This window comes from Leptosomus discolor, chromosome 6, assembly GCF_034619465.1.
Source record: "Leptosomus discolor isolate bLepDis1 chromosome 6, bLepDis1.hap2, whole genome shotgun sequence".
Classification (NCBI taxonomy): Eukaryota; Metazoa; Chordata; class Aves; order Leptosomiformes; family Leptosomidae; genus Leptosomus; species Leptosomus discolor.
In genome coordinates this window covers 36,999,329-37,017,878 of record NC_141396.1, presented here as the reverse complement: position 1 = coordinate 37,017,878, position 18,550 = coordinate 36,999,329, and the positions used below count along the sequence as shown (strand labels likewise).

Here is an 18,550-nt window from a genome sequence, read left to right as displayed (position 1 = left end):
ACAAGACTCAAACATCCCATAAGTTTATACAAAAGACAGACAGTAATAAATTGCATTAAAAATGTATCAAGCATTACCTGACTGATTCAACACTGGCATTTGCCCCATTATTAAAAGGCACAAAAGGCTGAGCAATGAAAGCATTCAACATCACATCCATTACTGCCAGTAAATTCATCAAAATTAGCATAAAAAATTTATTAAATGCATGTTTAATATTCACCATGTAGATCAGCAAGAAATCTTTTTTGGAAGGCGTAAGAAAATAAAGTTGGAAAGGACAAACATTTAAATACGACATCCCAAGACGCAAAGGCTCTTCCTAGAAATCTACCTTCAAATCTTCCCAGAATAGTCTTCCTGTCTGCATATCATTCAGCAATCACTCAAAAAAAAAAAAAAAAAAAAAAAAAAAGATGTAATGATCCACAAGCCCACCTTCCAGCAGCATCACGATACCACAGCAGCATCGTTGGCAGCACGGAGCCCTTCTGGCGCATCTCTGGTTGCAGACACACCCAGAGCAACAAGGCTACGGAGGTATCGGCACACTGCTGACCTGCCGCCGGTCTGCTGGTTGATTCATTACACCCACAGTCTGCAATGGCCAGCACAAACCAGAACAGGTGGATTTGCCTTTTTTAAACCATATTTGAGGTTTCTGAAGTCACCCTGGGTAACACATGCAGCAGCCAGCTCCAGCAAACTCGGGGTCATACCTCTGCTCCGCTTCTTCAAACAGTCTTTCGCTCAGCTTGTGCTCGGCAATGATGTCTTCCACCCGAGTTATGTAAAGCAAGGATAACAACACTCCTAGGAACTGTGAAAGGAAGGGGCTTCTCTAGTCAGAGATCAAATACTGCTTATCTAATGCTCCTCACAGCAGTTTTTACAAATTACATATACATCAGATATACGGGCAGGTATATATACAGACAGAAACTCACATCATTATTATTCTTTGCATATAGGGATATAAACGGATCATTTTTGTGAAGAGCCAATACAGCGGAAGCATTACCACCCCTGTGCTTTGGAGCATTAAGAAAGTCTCAGTGGATGTAGCTAGGAGGAGGAGAGGACTCAAAAAACCCAAGCAAAACCCAAGCAAAACCAAATTAACCCACCAAATCCTGCAATATATCACAATAATGCTAATGAATTACCAGAATGCCACCTCAGCTTATCAGTTACATTAAATTTAAATAAAAAAAGATAATTAAATACAGTCAAATGGGATTTCACATACTATAGCAACAAATCAGATACTCCCTTTAACAGTAACACACTGGCCCCTTATTACCTGAGGCAGCAATATGCCAAGCAGCACGCCAGCCATGATGCTGTAGTTGTCCAAAAACCAAATAAGCACTGCATTTGTGCATCCTCGGACATATATAACATGCTGAAGGCTCAAGCGCTGCAAAATAACAGAGCAAATGTTCAAACAGGCGGTTGCACTGGTATAGTAGCACATGATAACTCAAAATTTAGAGAGGCAAATTTGGTCCTCCTTTCCCTCTCTTTAAATTCACTGAATTTAAGAGAGACCTTGTCACTAATTCTTCCGTCTGTGTTTAAGTTGTTCCACACCTGAACAAGTTATTATTTTTGTTTTAAACACTTTTTTGCAATTGCTTTTCTAAAAGAAATGCATCCAATTCTCATTTTAGACCAGTTGGAAAGTAGGGAAGTCTCTCTTTAGCTTTTATCTCTGCTTCCAAGTTGAAAGTACAGCAGTGGAAAAATATAAATTGCAGACCAAGTACTTTGCAATAGCCTCTAAAAAGGGCAGGAACAAGAGGATTTCAGACTCAGTCCCACAAGCTGCGCTGCACTGTGACCCAAACCCATAATACAGAAAGCACTTGAGGCTGCAAAGAGTCCTAAGCAGATGAATGGGGTAAAGTTAAGCATATGCTTAAGTGCTTCAGGCGTTAGAGCCAGGCTGGAGCGTTTAGGTGATTAAGCCATAAATTAATGAATCTAAATGAATATAGGTCATCTGTAAAGATAACCAGTAATCCCAAAAACCAACAACTGAAGCTGGCATTGTGTGCCAAGTGCCTCAAATGAGTCAGGGAGAGGGGCTTTTTCAGACCAACTCCCCACACCAGCACTCCAAAGCTAGGAGTGGAGAATTCATGGCAGATCCAATTACTGATTTCCCTTCTTAATCACTCCGCAATTAGTGCCTTGAGCTGGCAGTCCCTACTCTGGAGTCACTGGGGCTATTCCCAAGAGGGAAGACTGAAGAAAGAGGCGGCTCCATCCTGCTCCTGGAGGGAGCAGAGGGCTGCCAACACAACCTGGGAAGTCCCACTCCTCTTCCAGGAATAACTATTACAGGCTTAAAACACCCATTACTGGGATATCAAATACTTAGAAACAGCTAAGTTGGCTTTACCAAAACCAATTTTACTCAGTGAGAAACTTTGGCTTTTAAGCATTAAAAGCTTTCCCCAACTCAAGTCACTACTTAAAAGTATGAAAGCAACTTTCTTTGCATTAATTATGCAATTAGCAGTAAGGGGGATGAGCTTTGGGAAGACATGCTTCATAAACGAGCAATCGGGGAAGACAGGAAGAAGGGAAGATACCACAATCAAACAAGAATAGGTTTTTTTCATATATGACAGTTATTCCAGATAAAATAATTTTAACTGCTGATTTAACTATCTGGTAGATTTAAGCATGCAGAAGATAATCTTATAACAAACCCCAAAAAAATACAGAGAAGCACCACCCTTTGCCACAACAGGGTGGACACTGGTTACGTTACCTCTTTGTCAATGGTTTTGTATCCACACATAGTATTGACAATGCCTGTCTGAAAAGAAAACAAATATAAACTGTAGCAGAAAACAAAAATCACAAAACAATTATTTTTACTCTTCTTGTGTTCGCCCAGCTCCTATAAAAACAACAGGGTTACTTCCCAGTCCAACACCAGTTCCTTCCAGCAGTCCCAGTGTCAGACTTAGGCAGAGCTCTGTGATTTTAGAGAAATCAGTACTGTCAGCGTGTCACAACTCAAGGCATTGGAACCATATCTATCCAGCAAAACCAGCGTGGCATCACAAACCAAAGCTAGCTACAACAGAGCTGTATGCCACAGCTGCTCCCCAGAACAGCCAGCCGGTTTTAATTTTAAGACCTCAATAACTTAACACATCTTATTAAAAAAAATAGGGGTTAACACGGCCATCATGCCATCACAATGACATACTTAAGCTCAGAAATATCTAAACACCAAATAGCTTCCAATACTATGAACGCTTACATGAACATTTTACAAGACCAAATTTATTAGAATATATTTTTATATATCATTATATATATGGATATAAAATTCATATATAAAAAAAAGACCGAGTGCTTGCATTCATCATGGATTACTAACGCGTTTTCTGTAGCCATTTAATATTTCACGTGGGTCCCAAAGCTCTACCTGGCCTGGCAAAGCTAAGCTGAAAACACTGTCTTTCACTTATAAATCGACCAATGTAAAGCTCATTGGCATCAAAGGAAGCAATGAACAAAGCTAAAGACAAGGAAGAAAATGAGAATACACCAACGTGGAAAATAAGGCAGAACAAACTACTATACGGATATACCCTCCCTCAACATTAAAACAAGATGTAGAAGTGAGATTTCTAAATTCCGCTGGCCTCTGAGCAGTAGCCTGGGGTTCCCAGGTACCCCCCAAGAAGGAAGCAGGACGTGTGCAAAAGACGGAAGGCAGCTGGATGTTACAAAATGGCAGAAACACTAGCCAGGGTCAAGTTCTTTAAGCTCCCAAAAAGTCAGGCTCTCACCTTTAACGTGCAACTGGCTGACAAACCAGGTTGGGTGTGTTCCTAAAACAAAAGCTCTGACTATTTCACACGTCTGTTAGGAAAACGCAAGGGGTACCCATCTGTCAACCACAGGTAACAAACACTCTTGGAAGTCAATGTTTGCAGTAGCCGGCATCAGCCTGTTGCTGTGTCTGCTGCGAGTGATTTCACATTTACAAAACACTTGAGCCCAACCTACACGCACGCAGCCATCTCCAAAACACGTGAAAACAAGGAACAGTCACATTTAATTTTAAACACAGCATTTGCTAACAGGACACCACAGCACAAGGAAATGCACACAACGGAGATAAATGCATTAGAAACAGAGGTTTATAGCCATTTGGGAACTAATTTTTTTCATATGCTACACTACTGTAAGTCTTAAATAATTGACTTAAAAATAGTCCCTTCAGAGCCTGCCCCAGCACAAGCCGGGCTCGTGTTAGCACAAGGCTTTTTCAGAGGATCAGAATCCAACCTCCGACATTAGCAGGAGTTTTCCATGACTACAAAGTGAATGAGTAATCACAAACCATATCTGTAGTTTTCCAGGACAGAAACCAGACTGTATTTGGAAGCGTTTGTCAAGCCTACAAGATTTACGCATCTTCTGGTTGTGTCTCTTTTTTTCTTCCCAAGGCAGCTGGCCATACAGCCACGGTGTCAGTCATCCTGCTGAGCACACACCTGCGCTGCTTGGACTTCACTGTGCACATCAATGGCATCCCGGTGCAGCAAAGCCACAAGCCCTAACGTGCCACAGCACCTTGGTGAACAGCCTACCCTTAAATAAGAAGTTTGCTTGTTATTTTGTGGCTTCTTCCCACATTTCAATTAACTTCCCTGAGCTTAATGCTTTGTAGGCTACCTTTAGGCTGCAAGTAGTTTCATCCCCCACTCCCCAGCTGCCAATGAAGCATAGGGAGAGTATACTCCCTGTTTTCCTTATAGAAGTTTTTATTTTAGCACTTTCCTGCCTGACAGGTTGCATTTGAAATCCACAGCGTATCTGATTATTTGTGTCACCGCTGGAAAGGCACCTGACGTTATTAGCCGCTGATTATTGCAGCGTTTTGCCTTCACAGTACTGACGTATTTCCACACCCATCAACTAACCTTTTAAAATAAGACTTCAACAGAGAAATGAGAGCTACAGAAAAACAAGCGGTATTTTGAATGACCACTAAAAAGCCAGATGGCTCTTTCCTAGCCAGCTCTATCTTCCCTCACCATCAACTGAGGACAAAATCCTGAGCTCTCCTGCTCGGTGCAGTTGTGGATCAGGAGACGCTATTTTCATATACAAGACTTACTTGTTCTCAAACACCTAAGACCTAAAGCATAACTGTTTAGCTTTGGTTCCTCAGAATAAATCAAAGCTTAGCACAGATTTAAACAGACTCTTTCTCATACACAAAAAATGTGTAAGCATATGTAATAAACACCTTCATATTATATACATTTCTCAGCAACACCTAGCAGGATTACTCACACAATCATTGCATTCATTACCCCTTTTTTTAATTAAACAGCCATGCTCAAGGCAGACATTGAAAGGGCAGCACATAACAGGCCCCAGTAGGCTATCCCATCATGAGCTCTACTGTGTTTGCCCTTACACATACTCAATTTCTCTGCCTCATGTTCAGACCAAAGACCAAAACCCAGTGAGGCAGGGATTGCCCATACTGCTTTTAAGATGAAGAATAGTTCTTTATCAAATTCAGCATTACATCCATCCCTCAAATGAAAAGCGATGAACTAAAACTGCTAAAATTTATATAAAACACATCTACATGGAACTTAACACCTGGTCCTAGTGCTGCCAGCACCAGTTAATACCAGTTCATTGTAGACTGAGAAATTGGTCCAGACTCCAGCGGACAGGGTGTCCTTCCAGGGAAGATTTTACAGGGCAGCAATGTGGACAGTTTTCACAGATGGGTTAGGGCCAAGCAGCAGCTCCAGTTTGGACCTGCACTCCTAAAGATGGACTGACCCTGAGGTCATTTGCCCACATTTCGGGATGACGGGGTTGTTCTGTTTGGTTTTTAATTCACACAGCAGCTGGTGCACATCTCTCCAACCCCCACCCACAGAAGGAATTGGGGCCCAGGCTTCCTGGCAAAGCTGGAGCAGCAAACTCTGGGGAAAACACAAGCAAAACTTAATTTTAAGTAGGTCTGATCCAGGCAAGCCATGAGGTTAGAGGAGCTCCCAAGATCCTTTCCGCATTTCTAGGATGTGTAGTGGGACAGTAAGACGGACCATAGCCAACACATCTAATTCATTATTTTCTCGTTTTCAAGCTGTCAAAACCCATGGATGCATAGCTCCTGTTTTCAGGAGGGACTCATTTTCCTTTGCTTCTTCCCCCAGACTTTCTAAAGTAAGTTATCTTTTTAAGCGAACACCAGTGACCCGGCAGAGAGCAGCAATCCGACATGCCGGGACTTACCTTATTTGTGATGCAGCAAGTGTAGGGCACCCCGCAGGCCAGCGGTCCTGGCGCTGCACAGTTGTGGTACACATTTTGTGACCAATCTTTATAATCTTCCCCACCACAGCACTTAAACTGGAAAAACCAATGCAAAAGGCAAAGGGAAAAAAATCGTATCTTAACAGAAGCTCTTCTAATAAGTAGAAAACAAAATAAGAACAAAACAATTTTAAGAGCACTGAGCTACCCAGCAATTCCATCATTTTATCAGAAAGGCACATATGAACGTATATGATAGATACAACTGAAACGAATTAAAGACATAGGTAGCGTTCCTCCATTGCTCATCGAGCTATCACCCAGGGTGCTAGAGCAAAGTACTTGGTGCTAAGTTCCACCTCCCATCTTTTCAAAGTTGAAAAACTATCTTTTTAGGTCTGGACATAATTAAGGAATGTTTTTACACTCACTCCATCTTGAGCTCTAACATACTCCAGTTTCTCTAAGGACTGTGACTACATCTCTAAATTAGTCTAAAAGACTAAAGTGTGGCTATAAGGCATAAAAATAATCTCACCAAAACATTTTGGGTGCAATTCAGTAGAACTGAAATCTGGCAAACAAATACTGTAAGCTTACACTGACTTAATACAAATATTCACTTTATATTTTAAACGAAGGGAAAAGGAGCAGTCGATTTAATCACTAAAATGTATATTCACTGTACATATACATAATTTTGGGCAGTGCACGCAAACTTTAAAGCATTATAAAGTCTAATGACAAAATCTCCTCAGGATAGTTTGCTTTTGACAAGACTTTCCATGCTAACTTTGTTTTTCAAAGCAGGCTGGTATCTCCATAACAATGTCATAAAATATACATATCACTTCCTAAGTTAACTTCTTTTTCTTAATCATTATTTGGCATGGTCACTGACATCACATGGGCTCTAACATCACATTTCCAAACATTTTCTGCTTCTTCTAACGTCTCTGAACTGCATGGCAGAACTCTTCAGTAATCCAATAAACATTTCAACACACCAGCCTTAAAAAAATAAAAGGCTGTGAGTCAACTACATGTACCATTAAGTAATGCTCAGCTGGGCTCAACATAATTTCTGAATTTTAATTACAAGTATATATGCTTCCATGGGCATTTTCTTTGAATAACCAGCTTGTTAAAGAGCTTGCTTTGTGCCCTCGAGTGAAAATACAACGGCTCAGGTTTCAACAGTCTAACTGCCACCTGATTTCTCTTTATCCAGTGCCTCCTGTTAATGAGATGCTTTTGAATGTCTTGGACCAGCCAGCAGAAACGCTGAGTGCAAGAACTTGGGTGGAATTGGGGCTGAATTTGTCTGAATCTGGCTGTGGGGCCCCTATAAGCCTACATGTTCGCAGGATCTGGCCTTGAGCATCCGAATCACACCTACCAAGGCAAAAGCAGCACTTTGCCCCCCACTTCTTGCAGTGATTTAGAGGGCTTCAAATGCCAGCTAGGATGCTGGAGAAGTCCTGACTGCAGTGATGCCATAAGAGATGACGCATGAAATCTCATCCCCCTCCCCAATAAGAATTTGATTATCACATCACTGGAAAAACGCAAAGCTGTCGCCAATGACCTACTGCATCTCAGTGCTGAATTAGTCCCAGGAAAAAAAAAAAACACCCACAAACCTGCTTTTGAACAGAATCCATGATATTCTTGAAGTCTAAATCATCATAGTAATTTTCAATTCCCCTTCTAATATTATTGTTCAAAAAGCTGATTGTCTGGAAGGCAAAAGTAAAAGAAGATTCACAGGTTGCACACACTGAAACAAGATTAAAAGAGCAGGTTAAAGTGACAAGTATAATTGATGAGCACAAAAGGAAAGGTAGCACAGTCCTGCAGGGACTGACCATTCACTCTCTTTTAAGGAAGCAGCCTCACTGCTGGTTTTGTGATGAGAAGTGCTAACAGTGTGACACCTCTCCAGCGAGATGCTGCTTCTCGGAGAAGCATCCCCTTGAGATGGTTCCGTTATCCCCAGGGAGGATTCCTCTCACTGGGCACTGCAGATCCCCATTGCCTTTTGAGTGACAGCACAGCAGGGTTGGGTGGTAGGTCTTGGCACCGCCGTCTGCAGCATGCCCTGAACAACAAGAGTTGACTGTGTCCCTGCTCACCATCTTCCAGGAATCTTATTTTCCAATAATTTTATTTTCACCATTTTCCAAGGAGTCCATAATTGCCAGATAAAAAGCTTTATTCACCTTAACCAGAAAAAACTGTATCTGTATGTTTTACAGTGGTTGTTTTGAGAAACAGGGTACTAGAGCCATGGCAGGTACAAAAAGTAGCATATTAGAAATTAAATCAACAAAACATTTTTAAAGTTCAGAAGATGAGGAAAAAGGAAAAAAAAAAAAAAAAAAAACAAACACCAAAACCGAAACATCCAGCACAATCACAGCATAGCAAACATTGGGACTAATCATAACCAGAACATAACAACTTTCCTTTCAAACCAGCTGCTAAAACAATCGAAGTTACATCCTTACAGGGCAGAAACAAACCTAAAATACACCTACTCATCTTCTCAGTATTATAACTCCAGTGCTTAAAACAAAAACCGAACAAAAATGATTACTACATCAATGATAAGAAGTAACACTGGATTTTGCAGGACTATCCTAACTGGCCAAGAATGAACAGCAGCAAATACTGACAACATTCGCACTAGCTCTATCACCTTTAGACTCGAAGGAAATAAAGAAATGGGAAAAATCCATGAGATATGCAAAACAATCAGCATTTAAATAGAGGCTATTACCCTAAGCTTTTATTAAGTACTTCCTTCTCCCCGCACTAACCCCAACTTCTCCATTAATCTCGTAAAACAAGCAAAGAAACCTGTCCCTGAGCATAGCTGTCCTGCTCAGCCAGCCAATACATGCGTTGGGAGAACACTTACTGCACAAAAAGCCCAACAATGCATTTTCTTTGTCTGAAAGCCAACAGCAATTCTTCCTCGCCCTCTCAGCAAATACCGTCTTTGGCATTTACTTAATCTTCCGTCAACCAAATTCTCTGAATCCCGTGATGCCCATGCTCCTACATCAAGCAGGCTGATCTGCTCCTTTTGGATAAGCCTGGCGCTCCCACCACAATTCAGAACGAATCCTTGCACAGGGCAAAGGAAACACCTACAGCAACAGCTAACGACAGCTTCTAGAAATGAAGATAACTCATCTTCTCCTCTCACAAGTCAAGTCCATAACTCCGGCCAGCACAGACTAGGAAGAAAACACTAACTAGGGAGAACATAATACTACTCCAAAATTCCAATGAGTTGTTTTCTTTTAAAAATCTTTTATTTTTATAACAACGTACGTAAGATAATACGTATGACTTCATTTTGTGGAAATGAGATCGGTATGATTGGGTTGGGGGAGGGAAAAGGTCTTATTATTCAGTATCTCCTTTTAATGTTCATATTTTGCCAGACAAGAAAAAAAAATAAAATCAAAGCATAGAACCCAATGTGTTCACTTACCATAGTGAACACATTTATTTTCCAAAGTATTTCTAACAGAAAAAAAATGTCTGCTGCTTTCTGTTTAGAAAAATTAACATTTTCGTATCATTACAGCATGCTTGTAAATGATGGGGTTGCCTACAGAAATCAGTTATGTTGCTTATGGATGTGGGCAGGGAAGAGCCATCTTTCAGGTGAGGTAAAACATTTTGGCCACTAAAAAATAACAAAGTCTCCAAATCCAGCCTTAAACTTCCCAAATCAACAGTTTGAGACCCAGATGGCAAATCAGAAGAAAGTACTTTGTAATACGTGAAGAGCTGGAAACTTGTTTTGCCTGTATTGTACATTCTTAGCTAACAGGTTTTCTCCAAATTCTTTAATCTAGAATTCATCTCCAGAACGGGTGGCCAATCCGCCCATCCCTGAACAGTATGGACCTGCCTTCAGACCTCCATCAATCAGTGCTTAGGTGACAATTTTAACACCTTTTATTTGCTCAGTAGCACAGCTGTAATGTCATGGATTGTAAGTGACACTTTTGGTGATCAAAATCTAAATGCAAGCAGCTCACCTGGTTTCTGAAGATCAGGGCCACCACTCCACCAGTCAGCTCAATCAGCAAGCAGATACCAAGAATGTACATGAACTGCAGAAAAACAATTGCAAGTGAGTGCTTAAACAGACCAAACCCCAATTACTCTCTCAGTTAGCATCCTTAAGTCTGTAACATTCAATTGCCAACTTCCTTGGCTTTCTGCATATGAGATGTCATTTTAAAGAAAGATATAAAATTACAGTTTTGTTCTTATAAAACTGTTTATGTCACAAGAAAGCCTTTTTTCCTCACTTGAGTCATTCCTGGGTTATGCCCAATTGGCAAACATAGTATTTTTCTGCTTTGAATGGACTCAAAACCAATAGATGCATTTATCATGCCAAGGTACTTCTCTCCATAACAGTATCCCTGAGAAGCATACTAACAGACCGCTACAAACCACATCAAACTTCATGCTTTTATGACCTGTTAGCTTTCATTTATTGGGTAAAGGAGTGCTCTAAGATAACCCAAACCACCTTCTACTAAATTGCCAGTGTTGAATCAAAGCAAAATTCTGGGCTTGGTACCTTTTAGTGTGTCGCTCCAGAGGCGGGAACTGAGCCATACTGCATTACCCAGCCAGCTAAGTGCCGAGGCTGCACGATGGGCACTAACAGGGCACTAATGCTCAGTGGTAAGAAAAATTACATCTGCTAGATCTCAAATTATTTATTCTCTGTACATACACCTGTGCTCATGTACACATGATCACAACATATGCACCTGTGACTACTTAAAGTGTATGCAAAATATGAATAATATGAGGAAAACCACAGCAACACCATGAGACAGCTGTGACATGCCAGTACTTGAAATGTTTTTCCAACCCAAAGGATTCTTTAGGCATAAAAGATGACTGTAACATGAATTTAGGTCTGCCTCTTAACAATGAACTTCATCAGGAGTGAAGTTTTATGATCTCTCATCTGAAAATAACATCTAATGCTCCATCCCAAACACTGGTTTAATTTCTGTGCCAGTATCAGTGACATGAACTCACTGGATAGATATCTTTTCTTCTACTAAATCTGGAATGAGCCTGAGAAGCAGACATCAGGGACTTTCTTCACTTAAATACCCTACCAGGTTTGCTACCACAACGGGAACGATGTCCTCTGCATCGGATGAGGACACCACCGCACTCAGAGTGAAAGAAGCCACCACCGTCTGAGGACAGACTCCCAGTAAAATTCCAGCCTAATTTCAAAATCCACAGTTACCTCTTGCTTTAGCCTACGTAACATGCATTTACCGTTTCTTTACATTGAACTAACATGAAGGTGAAAATTAGTTTTGCACTTTAATTTTAATTAGTCATATGCGGAACTGCCATCTGCAACCACAGTGTTATGTAAGAATTTCCCTAAAATTTCCTCTTTCGGAGGCACTGGAGAAAAAAACCTGTGTCCCTTTCACTTCCCCCTTAGGGTTCTTCTCGCAAAGCCCTACAGTGCTATACAGCTAACGTCGTAACATGCATCTCTCTAACGTCATAACGCACATCTCTCCATCTCCTCCCTGTACTTCACTTCCCAGCCAAAGGCAGACAGAACCCAACCACCACCTGACCTGGGGTTTCTTTCTCTAGCACCTTCCTCCAGGTTGAAACAAGAAGCATTTGGACAACCATCAGAGACCACAACTCACCTCTGCACTTAATGTGCCATCAAGCAGGTTCACAGCTTTAGGAAACCCCCCAGTACTGACGGGGGGAAGCAGCAGCCAGACTTTGCTTTTTCCTTTCGCCATGGGGCAGCGCTATTTCCTCTTCTCCAACACCGTCCCCATAAGCAGGGCACATGCCTATGGTATGGCCAGACCAGAGAAAGGGCAGGCACCATGGTGCCAGGCTAGCATCAAACAGTATGTCAACAACTGAGTTTGCACAAGATCCGCACCAGCTGATAATAATTCACATTCCTGGTTGCTCTCCACAAAGCCCTTAACTATTGGAAAGCTGTTTTTTCTCAGCACTGGGCTCCGACCCTCACCTATCTTGTCGCTGGCAAGACAAAATGCTGCTGCTCCCTGACAGAGGGACAACTACAGAGGGTTAGGGACCACTGCCATAAAGCAGTTTCAGATTTAATTAAAATCAAAAAAGCAACTTTATTAAAATATTTGTCAGTGCAGACAGTTATGGGTTTGAATTCAGGTCACACTGAAAAGCAAAAGCAATGAACCTTAGAAATTAAGAATAGAAAACCCGACACTTACTGCTTGAAGAAGGCATAAATTATCTCTTAAAGATGCCAGTACACCCACAAAAGATACAAGGAACATTATAATGCCCAAAAGTATTAAAATAATTGCTGGGGCTAGAAAGGCACTTTCTAGAGTTTTATATTTCTGTCTTTCAACTTCTGCATAAATCCCAACCGCGAGGACAAGGGCTCCGATCACCTGAAACAGAAAAAGAGAAGATCACAGATGTTATTCTTTCTCCTAGTAAACACCGAGATGACATTGTGTGAGTACACGTGAATCTGTGACTACTCACTTCAGATTTAATTATAAACAATCAAACATTCAAATCAGAACTATAGAAAAAGAACACCTCAAAGACTAAAGCAGAAAAAATCCAAGTTAGAAAAAAAATAGATTGGTTCATTAAAAAAAAATATATTTAATAATGTTTTAACATTCTGGAAGTTAATAAATTGAAACACAGATCACTGGTTGAAATGTAATCTATTACTCATCTGTGATCACATATATTACATACACTAGCAAATGCCATGGTATTAATACTGCTCCTTTGAGTGTCTGTCTGCCCTTCCCTCTGTGTATGTATGCGCCCCTAACACAACACAATTTCTAAACCAGTCGGCAATCAACAGCTTATATGTCCCTTCCTACCAGCTCCTATTGTATCTAGGCTCAGTAAATATGGCCAGGCGTATCCTATATCTCCACTCCTCCTGCTATCAGGGGAAATGGATCAGTTTTTAAAACAAACAAACAAAAAAACCCTGCAAGTTCGAAGTTACATCACTTTCTTGAGCACGACCAGATAAAAGCTGACAAGTGAAGCAAGGAGTGATGCATTTCATTTACAAGGTAAAGATATTTCAATCAAAATAATTACAGGTAAATCAAAATCATTTGGTATTAAACCTACAGCATGCTGCCAGTGGCTTTGAATTATGCTGAATTTGAAAATAAAATAAAAATAATAGCCCATAACACTTAATCATGAAAATTGCAGTGGAAAAACTTTACTGCCAACTCCAACAGCCAGGTGCATCCTCAGGGAAGAGCCCAGATTCAAACCAATCATTTTGGCAATCTAATAAACAGCATTTGCCTTCTCTGAACTGACATTTCAGCAGTAACCCCGAGTCTGCTCCCTGCACACCAACAGTGAGGACAGCACGTTTCTTAAATATGAGAAGCTTTTAGGTCTCACATGGTATATCCCAGGCAAAGATCTAGACAAACACACAACACAGTTGCAAGACTACAAGCCCCACAGTTGAAATATTTTTTTAATTATAGGACATCTTAAAATAAATAACAACTTCCTGGAAATTCTTGATTTTCATCAGGTAAGAATAAAAACCCCAAAAGGCGTTATGTGAGAAATGCCACCAAGTTGTCATTTAAAAAAGAAAAATCTCAGAAGAGTTCACCCATAAAAATAAATATACTGAAGCTATTTAAAAAGCAACTTAAAATTTTACATGACCAAATTCAGTGTAACTCTCCCTCTGACGAGTTCGGAAATTGTAGGCATTACAAAAGGCAGAAGAGAAAACATGGTGGACAAACAACAGGTACCCAAACTTACCATTTATATGCTTCTACTGTAAAACTGTAATTAAGGAGATTTTATTAATAAATGGTCAATTTGTAGTATTAGCTTTATTTTTTAAAAATTCAATTATTTGAATAATAAAGTATAAATGACTTTTCACACAGAAGACAACATCAATCAGTTTGAAATCTGAAACATAACAATCAAGGAAAGAGTCTCAGAACCATATTAAACAATGTCAGAATATAAAATTGGTGACTGCACATGTATATGCGATTCAGGAGTTCTAGTGTTGTTATTTTTAAAAAGTAAAATTAAAAAAAAAAAAACAAACAAAAAACAACAAAATCTAAAAACCTGACACCTTTGTGTCCAGACTGCATCTACCCTGCTCAGAAAGCAGCAGATAATACAACTTACAGACAGACTATCCTGCAAACACTAAAGCACCGTTAACGAGCTCAACTTTTGCCTGGTAGATTCTTTGTTCAGAAAAATTTAAAAAAAAAAAAAAAACAACAAACCACACACACACAAAAAAAAACCAACAAAAACCCAAACATTGGACATAAACCACAGGGATTAAAGCTTGATGGGGATGACCTGAATTTCAGAAGCACTGTTGTTTCAAGACTGGAACTTTTATTAAAATGTCTCTCACCATAGTTTCTCATCAAAACATTCAATTCAAGGTGGTCTTTAGTTTTAAAGATTCAAAGGTGCCTCTGAGTAGAAACACAAGATGCATTCCCATTTTAAGAGCTTAAGATACATAGACATATATAGAGATATTTATATTCACGTGTATCTTCATCTCCTTCCATCTACATTTTGCTCTTGCACCCTCCAAGACCACTTTTGCATTTTAAGTGTACAAGAAACTTCAGTCCTGCCTTTCGTTTTCCAAAACTAGCTTGGCCCCCAAAAAACCCCAAAATTCCGCCCCTCCCAATTCCCCCCCATTACAGCTTTTACTGCCGCAAGGACCAAGGTGGCCACCAATATCACACCCCCGACAAATGACAGGATTAAAGCTATCTCATGACCCACGGGGGATAAACGGGGAGCTTCTCTCCACACCTCTGTTCTCTTCTAGAAGTGCACCAGGCCACCTGCTCTGGAAGGCTTCAGGATACCAGACATTAAAATTATGACACTCCCCAAGAAGAGGACTCCAAAATACCCCTGTAATAAAACTCTCTCAAACAATCCTAAACTAACAGTTCTGCAAGCTGTGGCATGCAGAGGGCATATGCCACAGGGAGGCAGGAAGGGTTCACACTGCATTCAGCAGCATCACTGCTAAGCCAGGGGAAAAGCATCCACTAAAAAATAAAAAAACCTCAGATCGACCTCTCATATAGCAGACACACACATGCACTCCAAGTTTTATATGGATTTTGAAGCACAAAAAAAAAACTATTACGTGGGGGGAAAAGCCCACTTAAGTATAGAATTAAAATCCTCATTCCTTACAAGCAGGATTTATGCTTTTATCGTCTTCCATTTTTTTAAGCATTTAATAAAAATCTTTTAAACCTTTAATATGGTTAAACAGCAGCAAGTATTTATGCCAAGCAGATGCACTAACTTCACAATCATCCCACCTGTGTCTCTTCTCTGGGACTGTGCTCTCCCTTCCTGTGACCAGAGGTGGAAACACAACTTGTATGTAGGTAGCCCACAAATACACATACTGTTGACATCCTGCATTCTTCACAACAGCTCCCAATTTGACAATTCCACTGTGTCCACGGGAAAATTTAGCTGGCCTTGACTCACATTATCCACCAACAAATACCAGGGACTTCCTCTGGGGCTTGTGCACGCACTGAAGTTGCTTTCCCAAGAAAAAGGGAAAGCATTAATTTATAAGTAGTGGTTTTAACCCTGTATTTGCAATACTTTTTCTTAAATAAAGTGCCTGCTCAACAACAGAACCTTCTCAAAATGCTGGATGTTGTTTCAGCCAGGCAAGGAAAATTACATCACAGCCTCCTTCGCCAGCTAAACAGTTGCCTGAAAAAGTTACAGTGACAACTAGGTTTTAAAAAAGTCCCGGGTGACATGGGAAGACACAGCAGCGACAGAGCCTGTAGCAAACGTCCCCTCCGGCACTCCCAACAATGCTTTCATTTCCTTTCTGCTCTTGGATAGCGCTGATACTCAGTCTCTGGCGATTTTAAGCAATCCTCGGGACTTGAATCCGGAGGAACAGCAACCACAAAAAGGAAGCCAAATGGCCTCAGCATCTCGTACTGAGTCAAAGCCCCAAAAAGAAGCAGAAGAACGCAAATCTCCCAAAATTTAAGCAAGCCAATACTCCACAGCCAAACTTCACTCCTATTTGCACCAATTAAAAAAAAAAAAAAAAAAGTCAGTAAGATTAATACAGCTGGAAAAAGAACGAGCCTGCTGATATTTACGGCTAACGAGATCTGCTTCGCTAAGCTAGAATAAAAGAAAATTTCAAGAGAAAAACCCACGCGTCCTACCTCACACAATACAGCGTGTGTTCGGCCCAAATGCCAGGAGCACGCTGCCCAGCACCAGCCTTCCTGACAGCAAATGCCGTCAGCCCCCATCCTTCCCCGTCCCGCAGCCCCCACCACGCCCGACGCCCTCTCTCCCTCCCAGAGCAAACCATCTCCCTGGCAGAGCCAACAAATGGAAACTCTTGGTTATAAACAACGGCAGAGCAGTGAAAATCCAGAGCAAGCAACTACAAAGAGTAAATAAAATCCTCAGGCTGCTTGAAAGGGGCTTTGTCCTCCAGGGACGCACAGAGAAACATTTCAGAAGGGCCCTTTTTCTGCTACCAGATTAATTTTTACATCCTACCAGCAAGGGCCCTTGCTGCTAATGGAAAACACAGAGTAGACAAAAGTGCATGGTCCTTCATGAAGGACACGTGGCAAAAGAAAAGGTCTGAAAAATAACGCAACAAATTTTCCTTTTCTGAAAATCACACCTGCAGAATAGCTGCTGCAGAGCAACGCAGGAAACTTCAGGAATCTAAACCCAAGGCTTTTCCTTGGCTGGTTTGTCTGCTAAGAAAGACAAAAGATATCCAGGATCCCAAAACGTCTGAACTACACCCAAACACTTTGCATTTCAATTTTTGTTCATCCTTAAATCATAGCTTTAATCTGACACCTACTGTCAAACCTGGTGGATCTAAATCTCTTCTCCCACGCAACACTCCGAAAGCTTTACACTCCCTCCTTGTAAACACCTCATCTACTAAGACAGAAACACAGACCAAGGAAACAAAAGTTTAAGCAGCGTTTAAACTCAAACAGCCAGAAAGAAACCCCACCTAAGCGTCTCATACATCAGCACAGCCTCGAGCCAGCACAGCCAGGCAGCATCACCCCGGTCCCCCGGAGTCTGAAAAATCACCTTTTAAAATCACAGTCCTTACAACAAGCCGCAATGGCTCCTTCCAACTCGGAGGGTGCCCAGTCAGCGCAGATTTGCCAGGTTTGAGAAGTCAGCGGCAACAGTCTGGACCCATCGGCTGGGACTTTACCAATTTTAGGAGACAGCGCCTGGGTTTTATCTGACACCTGGCTAAAATCACCAGAATCTGGTGGCAGGCCCATACGCTTGAAAGCTTCGCAGTATCACCCTGCTGAGGCTCAGAAAAGGAATTACCCTGGCTATTGACTTTGCAGGGCAAAGGCTTTACGCGCCCAGCTCCCCCAGGGGAAACAGCAGGATTTTAATAGACGCACAAATGACTTCTATCTGCCAAACTTTGAATCCCTACAAGTCCCCATCCGCCAAAACCAGTCGGGCAGCCTCGGGGAAGGCCGGGGAGCTTTACCCACAGCCACAGGTGTGCTCGCAGCCGAAGCGTTCCTCACCGCACCCCCCCCCCCCCGCAGGAGGGACCCCACTCGCCGCGGCAAGGATGAGCACGGGACCCCCACCCGGGACCGCCGGTGCGCGGCGTGTTCCCCCTCCACCCTTCACCCCCCCGCAGCTCTGCCCCCGCCCCCCTCACCCAGAAGGTGGTGGCGTAGGTGATGAGGGTGAGCTTGAGGCAGAGGTAGGAGAGCCGTCCGCAGTACCGCGCCTGCTCCGGGTCCCCCGCCGCCATCCTCCCGCCCCGCAGCACCTGCCGCCGCCCGGCCCTTCCCGGCGCAGGGAGGGAGCCACCGCCCCGCCGGGCGGGACCGCGGCCGCCGCCGCTTCCGGGAGCGGGACCGGCCCGGGGGGCGTGGGGGTGTGGTCAGGAGGGTGGGCGCACGGCGGAGAAACGCAGGGAAAAACACGGGGAAAACGTCGGAAGCGAAATGGAAAGCCCCGAAACGCTGCACTGCCGCCTTTTTTTGGTTGTTTTTCGGAGCAGTTTCCTTTGCAAGTGCCCAGCTGCCGA

The 18,550-nt window shown here is 42.1% G+C and overlaps 1 protein-coding gene across 2 annotated transcripts; it reads right to left on the bottom strand.

Annotated features, from left to right (window-relative positions):
• Positions 1 to 667: 667 nt before the first annotated feature.
• On the bottom strand, positions 668 to 18,271 carry TSPAN15 (tetraspanin 15). Of its 2 annotated transcripts, none has more exons than XM_086467119.1 (8): positions 18,145 to 18,271; positions 12,627 to 12,802; positions 10,383 to 10,457; positions 7,965 to 8,060; positions 6,301 to 6,417; positions 2,783 to 2,830; positions 1,304 to 1,420; positions 668 to 820 (listed from the first exon to the last, which is right to left on the bottom strand). In XM_086467119.1, exons 1-8 carry the CDS (start codon positions 18,269 to 18,271, stop codon positions 668 to 670), a joined length of 909 nt encoding a protein of 302 aa, XP_086323245.1. The 2 variants fall into 2 exon arrangements, with proteins under 2 accessions (XP_086323245.1, XP_086323246.1); XM_086467120.1 differs by having other exon boundaries at positions 12,627 to 12,812; positions 18,176 to 18,271.
• Between the last annotated feature and the right edge of the window lie 279 nt (positions 18,272 to 18,550).

Excerpts from the sequence above, each read along its gene's own strand:
- TSPAN15 (XM_086467119.1), bottom strand. The coding sequence starts at position 18,271 with ATGGCGGCGGGGGACCCGGAGCAGGCGCGGTACTGCGGACGGCTCTCC. Across the intron at positions 10,458-12,626 it reads ATTTATGCCTTCTTCAAGCA|TTCATGTACATTCTTGGTAT; the intron begins GTAAGTGTCGGG and ends GTTTTTCTGCAG. Across the intron at positions 8,061-10,382 it reads CCCTGATCTTCAGAAACCAG|ACAATCAGCTTTTTGAACAA; the intron begins GTGAGCTGCTTG and ends TTTGCCTTCCAG.